Below are 12,102 nucleotides of genomic sequence, written 5' to 3'. Positions count from 1 at the left end.
GGTTTTAAGACTGAACTTCATACACTTATTAAAAGGATTACAAAACATAGTAGCCTGCGATAGCAGGAGACTAGGCTTGATGACCTAGAAGGTCCCTTCCAGTCCTATGTTCAATGCAGCTTAGAATCTGGCCCATTAATTTTAGTTGGAACTTCATTTTAAACTCCCCAAATGTAAGCAGATAAGGTACCCAAATAGTATTTGACTTAGATTAATCTAAATCCAAAAGGTGAAAATATTGACCTTATGGTTAAAGAAATATTTGTTATAATCTGAAGCCCCAGATAAGATACTTTTTACACTTCAGCAATGATGTAGGAGAGTGCATCTCTTTTGTTTCAGAAGAATCAAGTTATCACAGTAAAACAATTTATTACACACAGTCCTCGTTATATTAGTAATTTGCTATCATCACATCCCATTTGATCCGTTGCACATTGCCACTTGCTCATTCTCAGATTTCTCATACACCGGGACAGCTTCACCTTTTGGAGACTCCAGCTCTACACACGCCCTCCAATTCTTTGCCACAGACTGATGATGATGATGATGACATGAAACCACACAAAGCACATTGTGAGTAGGTTTTTCTCCCTCCCACTCCCCTCTGCCCCAGATGAAGAGTTATGCTTCACTATTCTATCATTCCTGTTTTTTTCTTTATCTGGTCTAAACCCTTGTGAGGCTAGAATCTCAGCTGGTATAAATTGGCATAGCTCCACTGACTTCAGTGATTCTGGCTTCTTCTATGGTGTTATGCTGATCTATACTCGCTGAGATTTTGGCCTGTGATTTTTATGTAGATTTACCCTAGTATTAGTTTTCACTTTATATTATTTGCTCGTATCCTAACCCTACATGCTCTTCATCAAGGATTTGTCAGGTTGGTGAACTGTCAGTTCCAAGGTAGGTAAATTGATTAGGTCTGATCCTATAGCCCTGCATTCTGGGACATTCTCTATAGACCCAGAAATGGCTTTTACTGCCAGCAATGTGCATAGTGCATCCCTTGTGGCAATACCTTCTCTGGGGGTAGAGCTATGCTGTCATAAAACATCCACAGCTGGCCTGTGTCAGCTGACTCAGGCTCACAGGGCTCAGGCCGCGGGGCTATAAAATTGCAGTGTAGACATTTGGGCTTCACTGGAGCCCAGGTTCTGGGACACCACAAAGAGGAAGGGTCTCAGAGCCCAGTCTCCAGCCCAAGCCCAAATGTCTACACTACAATTGTATAGCCCTGCAGCCAAAGCCCTACAATCCCAAGTCAGCTGACCTGGGCAAGCCACAGGTACTGTATTGAAGTGTAGACATGCCCTAGGGTAATGCAAATATTGCCACTGACATACGTAATTACTTTGAGTGGCCAGAATCAGAAGCTAGCACTGGAAAGCTTCTTCACAAGGATTTCATTGCCAGCTGCTGTCCTTGTTGAGCATAGGTGCACTGCTACAATGTGTAGAAAATAAGGTCCCCTATATATAAAGTCAGAATTGTTTCACATTTTGCTTTCTCACTGAAAAGCATTGCACTAACTCCTGTTCTTCCCTATAACTATATGAGTTCTATTTGTTTTCCTAAACATTATCAATATTCCCTTTTGCTTTTATTACTTTCTTCCACATTCTTTCCTAAAACTGTTTATATTCTTTTCTGCCTTCAGGATCTAGTACCTTGTGTCAAGCTCTGTACACATCATTGGGAGGAGCAAAACAGTCCCCATTTCTGTTACACTTCAGTGGCTGCTTTTGAAGAGAAGCAGCTTAGCAACCAAGAGCTTGATATCTTGAGACAACCTGCAGCATCCCAAAGGATGGTGGATGGAAGGCCCCACTGTCACCAGAGACTTAAGTGGCAGCTGCCCTTTTGCCCAATCATGGCATGGAGCAGCAAGGGCAAGGCTTTTTCAGGAACCCGTGTAAAGCAGGCTAAGACTTGGATGGGTCATTACAAAGGTGTCTTATTCCCGGTAGAGAGGAACAGGGTTTCTTCTGTTCTGAGACATTCTGTAAAGGTGTCATATTCTAAAGTGAAAGTAACTTATCAGTGTCCCCCCCCCCCCCCCATCATGTTCTGCTTGTTGATTTCGGAAATTCTTACATATACATTTTTGGCTGTGGACTTTCCCTGCCAAAATTCTCCATTATTTTTCCTTTATGGAGCTTTCCTGCATTTTGCTGTTTTTGTTCCTTTCTCTTCTGTCTGATCCAATTTATTTTTCAATCTCCTTTCTGGGTTTCTTTAGCGTGAGATAAAAAGTGTGTTCAAGTCATATGAACTACCATGTTTTCAGGGGCGGCGAGTCGTATGGGCCTGTGGTGCCCGTGCTCCAGCAAATTCAGGCCCCTGGGGGCTCGGCCCCAACAATGTTCATGGCTGGGTCTCTCCCCTGGCCCCACCTGCCACCCCACACACCTCCCCCAAGTGTCCCTGCCTCACTTGCGCCCTGGGCACCGGGCGGCTGCCCCCTGCAGCTCCACGCTGCACTCCCTCACCGGCCACTGCCAGCTAAGGGAGCGGCGCTGGCAGCAGGCTGGCTGCTGCACCTGTGCAGGGAGGAGGTCAGGAGCCTCAGCAGCATAGCAGCCCTCCCCCCCCGGCAGACACCTCTGAGGGGGTTTATCCTGTCTGGACCTCCTGAGCAGCAGCCTGGGGCTTGGATGAGTATTGTGCTGGGGGGAGGGGGAACAAAGCGGGGTCCCTCCACCGGAGCTCGCTGCTGCAGGCAGAGAGAGGGCTGGGGGGAGTCCTCACTGGCCTCAGCCCTGGGGCAGCCTCCCTGCTGCACCCCAAAGTTTGAACTCCTCATCCCCCACTCAGTCCCACCCCAGAGCCCGCACCCCCAGGCAGAGCCCTCACCCCCCTGACCCTAGCCCTCAGCCCCCTCCTGCACCGTGAACCCCTCATCCCCAGCCCCACCCCGCAGCCCTCATGTCCACACTCCAACCCTCTGCCCTAGCCCTGAGCCCCTCCCACACCCCAAACCCCTTGGCCCCACCCATTAATTTTGTTTAATAATAATCAATGATGGATAAATAATAACTTAATAAAGTTACCCAGAGAAAAAAGAACAAAAGGGTAATTCATCAAGTGATGGCCTGAGTTCGACACCCAGCTTGCAAACTGAAGTTATACAAAACAAAGATGTGGCAAATCAAAAAGATAGATAAGCAAAGGAGCTTTTCTCAGTCTTGTCTATCAAGATTTACGTGGTTGGAGTACAATAGTGAATTAGACAGAGCTTTTTGCTTTTGAGGGTTCTTGATCCCAGAGTGCTTGGTTGTTTCCATATTCAAAAGAGTATGAATAAAGTTGATATTCTTAGTTAAATAAATTGTCCTTACGATAGTGATATTGTGCAATATAGGGAAACTGTTAAATGCTTACTGTTTTCAGTCCATTTTTACATTATTTTAGAAAATATACATCAGCTTACAAGGCAGGTGTGTCGGGGGTGGGGCGGGACTTGAACTCGTTCTAGGCACCACCAAAAATTACACAAACCTGCCGCCACTGCATGTTTTAGCTAACACTGATCAATGTGAACCCTAGGGGGAACCTAGTGTTCCCCATGACCAGCTAACATATTAAAACACAACTTGCCCTGTCCACACAAGGGTTTTAAAATGTCTAATCTTAGTCTAGTCAGACCTTCAGCCATTTCTTCCCTGTTACCATTAATATTGACAGAAGAACAGCAAAGCTTTTGGACAAATATTGAGTTTTTGGCTCTGCCTTTCTACAGCAGCACTCAAAGATAGCAAAATAATCTTTTTAAAAGCATGCTCCTGAATTCCTTATGATGGTGTTTTGGGGGTCATGAACTGACACAAGGAGGAAAGCCAGAATCTTAAGCTTCATCAGGTGACAAAAGAACCTAATTTCAAACATGTTGTTTCGAAGGCTATGTCTGCACTACAAAGTTAAGTCAACTTAAGTTACAGCCACCACTGCATTTAAACCATTGTTGCATGTCCACACTACACTCCTTATGTCGGTGAGCACATCCAAAGTAGCAGCTCTTGCATCGACACAGAGAGCAGCGCATCATGGGTAGCTATCCCACTGTGCAACTGGCCGCAGGGTGTTTTGGGAAGGGTTTGCAATGCCTCATGGGGGCAAGTTCAGCGTTTTTCAATTCCATCGTTCCATGAGCATTCTATTAGGTTTCCAGACACTTTTCTTGCCTTGGTAAGTTGTGAGCCTGCCATCTCTGTCAGAAAGCATGGATCCTGCACTGCTCTTCAGTATTGTGCTGTGCGTTATGAACACAAGGCTATAAGAGGACTTCAGTGGGGGATGGGCTGCCTATTTGGCTGAGAGAGGCCTTTAAGGAGCATTTTAACAACGAGCCACAGTAATGTGTGTTGCTGTAGTGTGCTGAGCCTGGCATTGCTTGTTTGCACCGTGTTATGACCCTTGTAATGATTGGTGCATGTGCCCAACTGTAACAATGCACATGCACCTATTACTATTGTCTTGACTGTTAGCAGCAGTCACCATGTGATAGCAAATAACAAAGATAAATTCAGTTTCCATACGTAGATTTTTATTCCACACCCAAGTAAACATAGCTATGTAATGCTGAGGTAAACTTCATGCATGCAGGGGAGAGTATCTGTAAAGAGGAAGGGACAGGGAATTCACAAGCACGTACACCAACAAGGCCCTCACAGCTGAGTGTATGTGTGGCTCCTGTGGGGTGGAATGCCTTGGGTACTGCTGTGGACCTGGAAGATACATGGAATGGGGGGTCAAATGTAGGGAGGTCCTTGTGATTCTCTCCCCCTCTCTCCCTACTGTAATTTCTACCCACGGACTCCTCTCCCCACAGACCCAGGAGATCCAACACCTCCCACATACTCCAGGTAGGAGTGCATTTGCTGCGTGGAGCCGGCATGCTCTGCTGGGCAGTGAGCTCTCCATACCGAGCAAACAGGAAAAACAATTTCAAAACTTCCTGGGGCTTTAAAAGGGGAGAGGCGCATGCCTGTGTACCTGGCTGCAGGGCAGTGGAGTTCAAAATGGTGACCAGAGCAGTCATGGTAGGCATTGTGGCATACCTCCAGGAAGCCACTTAGGGTGACATAAGCAACTTTGTGTCTACATTGACACTGCGTCGCTCTAACTGCATTGGCCTAACCTCTATGCTGCTTATCGAGATAGTTTTATTATGTCGGCATAACAGGAAAGTTAAACCAGCAGGAGGAGCATTGCAGTGTGTACACCTCCAATGTTTTGTCGACAAGTGTTGCCTTATGTTGACAAAACTGTATAAATCTGAATACATGTAATTGGTCTTAAGTGTCTGATTCTGCACACTGAATTCAATAGGAGACTTGGCATTGACTTCATTGGGAGAAAGATCAAACCCATAAGGGTGTGGGCTCCAGAAGCACATTTGCAAAGTTTTCTCATTGTCTTCATCTTTGCCCTGATTTTTCATTGTCTCTCTTTGCTTCATTGTTCTGCTTTCTCCCTCTCTCTCACCTCCACAGGTCCAGATTGAGGGGCAGCTTGTGAAGCCTGCACACTAGTTATCTCCGTTGCACTTGCCAGAGGACTAAAAAGAAAGTTCTTTTTAAATGAACTTTTTAAATGATTCTTTTTAAAGAAAGTTCTTTTTAAATGATTGTTTCATTGTCTGGCTTCTTTCATCTTTTTCATTGTTCTCCTGTTAGAAAGCTTCGCTCATACCAAATGGTTAGAATACTGCAAACAATACTTTCTTCAGTAGTGTCCTAGGTTCAGTATGGCCACTTCCATACAGAGATCTGGAGCCAAATTCTTTCCACTGGTGTAAATCAACACTGTCCCATTGTCTTCAGTGAATCTATGCTGATTTATAATCACTGAGGATCTGTCCAGCCTGTGCTGTTTAATTTCCCAGGTTTGGAGAAAGAGCACAGAATCTCGTTTGTTTCTCTTGATTGTACTTAGCTTTTATCATAAATACCATGCTATAGACACCACAAAAATACTGGCAAGTTTTCACACATCTGACTGACATATAAAATGTGCTCTTTGGCAGATGAGCACCCTGGAGGTGCACAGGTTTGTCATAATATAAAAGGTATCTTTGAGCTGATTAAATTACCTCTCTGTGCCATTGTTAATTTAGTGAAAAGGGAGCACAAAATACTGTTTGAATTCAGTCTTTTAAAAAACAGCATTCAGAAATGTACCAGATTTGTTCCCGGATTGTTCAATGGGATGAGATAGAGCATAATGTGACATTATTTTGTTCATGTTTTAAAAGATATGTCTTGAGTCACTGAACCAACCCAAAACATAAATCTCATCAGATCATACAAGTGCTGAACAATTTTCAAATAACTGAGAGTGTACTAATGTTGGCCTGCCTGGGAGAAAGAGACCAGCCTCTCTTCCAGCTTTCTCAACATTTGAAAGACAAGATGCCACCTTCTCTTTGGGGGGCTGAAATATGTCCTGCTGACCTGAAGGAAAAACTGAATAATGAGGAACAAGGTTGTCTTGTAATCCACCTCATTCTCTGTTTATGTGCTTTGATGTTAGAGCAAAACAAATTGTGCATTCCTACATAAGAAATGAACTAACTACTTATTTGTGTTGATAAGGGAGGGATAAGGGAAATATTTGAAACTAGCAATGGATGCATCAGTGGAGAAAGTGTAAGACTCTCATCCATCTTCCTCCCTTGGTCTCAACCTTCACCCATCTCCATAATGGAACTCAAGCTAAAAGCTTCTTTCTTTTTAATTTCCTGTCTCTACCTAAGGCAAGAACAAAAAGTGCTAAAAGCCTTCACAAAGAGCTGTTCTCATGCTGTTCCTGGCCACAGATAGACGTTGAAGTGGTGAAAATTTCACAAAACATCCTTTTATCATGAGATTTCCACATAGTTTTACAGACTCAGGGTTTTGAATATTGCATAGGTGGCACTGAGAGCATAATCTGAGTACAATGGGTTGTGCAGGTGTAGCTATTGACCCAATTTGGCATGCACAACCCTTGTTTCTGGTGATGATCTATGAGATGGAAAGAATGCAGCTTGACTTGTTGACCCAGACCTGTTGTTCCAAGGCTCAGCACTGCAATGCCTAATTTTTAGGCATCTAGAAAAATCACAGGAACAACACTGGGATCCAAAAAGGCTGAGTTAAGTGTGACACACTATACCTCAGCGGAGCTCCCTGTAACCCCCATGTTTCTCATCTATATATAATTGTGATATTGCATAAAAAAGCATGCCATGTGAGGTATCAGGGGAAAGGTTATCATCTGCTGAAAGTCATTGTTCTATCTAACTACGTATATCATTAGTGCATATGAAGTTATGAGATTGTGTTGTATGGTTGTCACTAAAAACATGCTGTAAGTTGCGGAATTCACCAGATATTAGCTTCCCAGAGACAACAGCAAGTAAAAGTAACCAACGCCCAGGTGAGTGTCAAACAACCATCAACAGCTATTGTCTAGGAAGGGAGTTACAATTAAATGACTCACTTGCACAAGACCACACCCGGGGAATTGCTCAGCCTTGCCTGGGGACTCAGCAATGCTTAGTAGATATGCCTGGACATATGTTCTCCAAGCACATGGAATCCGAGTATAAAACAGAACACAGAAGCCCCATGCTTGGCCTTTTCCCCTGCCTCCACCTATTCTGCAAGCAACAAGGACACTCAGAAGACTGAAGACTACAACAGAGGAGACTGGCCCAGGTTTCAAGGATGAAACCTGTGTACTATGAATTGCAGTATCCAGTGGGGTGAGAAAAATTGCTTAATCTAGATGTTGCTCAGTCTAATAGGGTTGAGAGTTTAGACTGCGTGCTTATATTTTATTTTATTTTGGTAACCACTGTAACTTTTTGTTTATCACTTATAATCACTTAAAATCTATCTTTTGTAGTCAGTAAACTTGTTTTACTGTTTATCTTTGCCAGTGAGTTTGCCTGAAGTGCTTGGTAAATCTGCTCAGGTTTACAAAGGCTGGTGTATATCCACTTTCGATTGATGAAGTGGTGAACCAATTAATAAACTTGCATTGCTCAAGAAAGGGTCTTGAGCATGCAAGTTGGTATATTCCTGAGGTGCAAGGCTATGAGCTGGGGGGAATTTGGCTGGTGTCTTTCTCTGTGTGATGCATGAGTGGCTCTGGGAGCATTCATGCAATCTAGCTGAGTGTGGGGCTCCACATGCAGTTATGGTGAGTGATAACACCTGGACGGGTTTGTTGCTTGTCACTAGCAAAGCATTGTGAGAGACAGCCGAGCATGGAGAGTTAAGGGGGCACAGCGGTCCCACAGTCCCAGGCTGCACCCTGGGGATCTCATCACATTAAGCACCTAGGCTCCCACACAATGAATGGAGAGAGATAGACGTAGAGAATGCAAGCCACAAGCACACTAGGTAGGAAGCCACCTAAACTAGCCAATGGGAGATGCTGACAAGCAGTGTGTGTCCTAAACCCTTCCCCTCTTCTGGACATAGGCACCTAAGTCCAGGGAAGCACTTATCTCTGCTTAGTTATCTTGAACAGGAGCCATCTCCTGGAGTCAGGCACCTTAGCCATCCAAGTAATTTCTTGTGAGCATGTATCTTGTGCCTCACTCTACAAAAAAAAGGAGTGGGAGTGATGGTGACCTTATAATGTTTAACCCAGTGATTAGAGCACTTACCTGAGATGTGTGAGACCCAGATTCAATTTCCTTCCTGTCTCCAATCTGTCAAAAAAGTTCTCTGAGCTCTAGGATATACGGATGCAGGGCACCCTCAATCTCTCATGCTGAAGCTGTTCTACTGTGGAAAAAGTGATTGGAGCAGGGGGACTGGACTTTGAGTCTCCCACCTCCTAGGTGGGTGCCCTAACCACCAGGCTACAGAGTCATTCCCTCTCTCTTTCTGGCCCAATGACAGTTCCGCTGTGGATAAATACTTACTAAATGTATGTGCCAGGGAACAGGGTCTAGAGAAATCATACTTGCATCATAGAAACATATGTACAGAGCCAAAGCTATGTGCTCCAGAGATCCCAGGCTCATACAAATAAAAATGGCTGCCAGCACCATCATAAAAATGTCTACCTCTTGCAGCCAATGTGTGAAACTTACATAAGGTCAAAGGGCAGAATTAAGGTTGTTTGGGTTTCCTGAACTGTGCATTTTACCACTTTCTACTATTTGGAAGATGGAACTTTAACTTCGGATTTCCAGCAACGAGGAGATTATGGCAATTAGGGGTCAGAGCAAAAACAAAGCAGCTGAGAGAGAGCACCCAAAGTTTGAGTTATGGATTGTATGCTGTAAAGGCCTTCTTGGCACAGCTCCTCCTGCCTGTGTCTCTGCCACTCCTTTCTCACTGTTACTTTGGGGTCACCAAATGATCACAGGAAATGGCTTTTGTTAAAGCAGAGAGATTAATTCAGTTACACATTCCCTTAACATCCTGCTCCAAAACCTGGCCAGTTATATAAATGGCTAAAAATACAGGGCAAATTCCTGCCCCTATTGACGTCAATAGGAGTTTTGCCATTGACTGCACTAGGGTCAGGATTTCACCCACAGAGTATGAACACCTCCTGAAAAGCATTACTTGCTTTCAGCTTCTGTTTTACTAGTGGTTTTCCGCAGTTGTTTCTTAAGTACTTGGTGATTCATTTTCCCCTGCCCCCTTTCCATTCCCCATCTGAGGAACTCTTAGCACTTAATAAACATTTGTTAATCCTCCAGCAGCACTCCCATTTGACAGATGGGCAAACTGAGGCACAGAAGAGTTAAGTGAAGTGCCCAACAGCACATAGTAATGGGCAAACTATGAACACAAGGCAATAGCCCTAGGGCTTGTCTATACAGTGCAGTCAAACACATTAATGTGATTTTTAGAGCACTCTAAAATCTGCACTCCAACTGCACTCTATAGTCCTTCTTGATGTAAACTAAAATGTACCTAAGTTCACATTAACTTACTATGAAGAGCTGTTCTCATGGTGTTTGTAGCCATAGACAGACGTTGAAGTGGTGAAAACTAGTTTAAGGCAGTACATTTCAGTTCATGCCAGCAGGGTCTACGTGGGGCAGTTAAGAGAGCAACACATTCACACATTCTACAACTCATACCCTTCTAATGCACTTTAATGCACCATGTAGACAAGACCCTGCAGTTCCACACTTCTTCATTCTGCCTTCTTTTGGTGGTGTGGGGGAGCATAATATTGCCACTCATTTCCTATTTTCCTGCAGGAGCCAAGAAGAAAAACTCAGCTTAACAGATCAAGCCAATCTTTGTAATGTATGAACCAAATTAACTGCAATTGATTTTTGTTTTTTGTAAGAAGAACTTTCTGCAGGGGGAAGCTAGGAGGGATGTTTGCAAAATGTTTAATTTTACAAGGATTTGGTAACTGTAAGCAAGCAAACCTACACCTGTGCATATTTGTATCCTAGAGTGCCATCACTTTTCTGAAATTCCCTGGTCATTAACAATAAAATTAGCTGTTTCCATGTTTTAGGCTTTTCTGTGCATTATAGGCCTGATCCAAAGCCCTTTGAAGTCAGTTGGGGTCTTTCCATTGATGTTTTAACTGAGGACATAATTTCCTTCAGTAGTTTATAAAGATGGGGCTAAATTTTCAAAGCATTGTATGGAACACACGTGCTATGCTATACAACCAACAAATGGGTATTTTATGCTCACATCTTCCAAGAAACACGTTGAAAACCAAGGGTGGGATTTTCAAGAGTGCTCAGCATTGGCCTAACTCTTGCCAGTGAAGCCAGTGAGAATTTTACCAATGACTTAAGGGGAGCCCATTTAGGCCAATGCTGAGTGCTTCTGAGAATCCCAAAGTCTCTAATATATTTCAGTTCTAGAAGAAATGCAGGTGCATTTTATATTCACAACACATGCATAACAAACAGCTACTCATATGCTATAAATCTAACAAAGGGAGGTTACCACATGTGTAGATGTTCAACTGATTTGTTTAAGTATGAATATGACTCATTTAACAGGCTATTCTTTTAGGTTGCTGGACTTTAAGTAGGTGGCAGGGTGGAGTCCTGCCTGAATGGTTTTTTGTTGGTGCAGTGTTTGAAGCACTAAGTAGTACCTTAGTCACTGAGGAAACTGGAAAATAAAGACCACTTTATTTGCCTCAGACAGGAAAAAAGGCAATCCCTAGACTTTTCATTTGGGATCAAATACTGTTGAGGCCATTCAGTACTTCAACACTGGCCCTCAGTTAGATAGGAAGTCTTAGAGTAGAACAGACTTGAGGTAATGGTTAAGTTAATAGATGAGAAGACAGAGAGAGAGAGAGAGAGAGACCTCTCCCATTACCTTGGGCATAAAGGGAGGCTTCTCCTTATGTGTTTGATTGTTTATTGCTTTGGGGATGGAGTTATTTCTGTACCCAGGATATATATAAATATAGGTAATAAAGCTGGGAGTTTCAAGGGAATTAGGCACTAAACTGCCATTTACTTTCAAGTGGGCATCTAATTCCCTTAGGCCTCTGAAAATCCCAGCCTAAATGGTTTTGCTTATAAACCTTTACCTCGGAGCAGAACAGTTCTGTGCCTCAAAACCCAGGCAGGTTGAAGTGGTACCACACAAAGAGAGAGGTACTCTGGAAGGTCATAGATACTGGATACCAAAGTTCCATCCAAAGATCATGGAGGACTTGGACTTTTTCTATGTTCAAAAAATCACTTTATTTGAATCTTTTGAATACCCATTTGAAATTTAATGTATTTAGCTATGTAGCTTTTTATCCCTTTGTTTTCTGTGTATGGAACCTTTAATTCTAAGCATTTTCCTGTCTTCAGAGACTGATGGCCATTTTTGTTCAGTTCAGTGTGGTCTATTAAAGGAGATACACCCGCTATAGGCTGCTTTCTGGCAAAAAAAATTCAGAAGTGACTTGTGATTTTGGGGGCCCCCAATTTTTTGGGTGTCCCAACTGAGATGTCGTAAAAGGACCAGATTTTCAGAAAATGCTGGGAAGCTGGCTTCTGAAAATCAGGTCCATTTGAGATACCTAGAAATGGAGGAACCCAACATCTGGACCTCTTAATCCAACATTAAAGTAATTTGGACTGTAGTTATCTTTTACACAGAA

General features: G+C 43.4%; 1 protein-coding gene and 1 long non-coding RNA gene across 3 annotated transcripts in view; one reads left to right on the top strand and one right to left on the bottom strand.

Annotated features, from left to right (window-relative positions):
- Window positions 1-12,102, top strand: part of CDIN1 (CDAN1 interacting nuclease 1) — a 245,111-nt gene that overhangs the window by 184,391 nt on the left and 48,618 nt on the right. Inside the window, exons 11-12 of one of the 2 annotated variants that reach the window (XM_075129731.1) lie at window positions 459-576; window positions 1,661-1,823. The exons of the other annotated variant lie outside the window; for it this stretch is intronic. Of the exons in view, the coding sequence (XP_074985832.1) occupies window positions 459-558 (100 nt within the window). The 3' untranslated portion in view covers window positions 559-576; window positions 1,661-1,823. Of the gene's footprint in view, window positions 1-458; window positions 577-1,660; window positions 1,824-12,102 lie in introns of those variants that run through there. 2 annotated transcript variants of the gene reach the window in all.
- The window catches only part of LOC125639183 (uncharacterized), a 76,692-nt gene that overhangs the window by 27,431 nt on the left and 37,159 nt on the right, over window positions 1-12,102 (bottom strand). The gene's annotated exons all lie outside the window — the stretch shown is intronic.

The sequence above is a fragment of the Caretta caretta genome, chromosome 6 (genome assembly GCF_965140235.1).
Source record: "Caretta caretta isolate rCarCar2 chromosome 6, rCarCar1.hap1, whole genome shotgun sequence".
Taxonomy (NCBI): domain Eukaryota; kingdom Metazoa; phylum Chordata; order Testudines; family Cheloniidae; genus Caretta; species Caretta caretta.
Note: the sequence above shows the minus strand (reverse complement) of the source record. Positions and strands in the feature narration are given on the sequence as shown.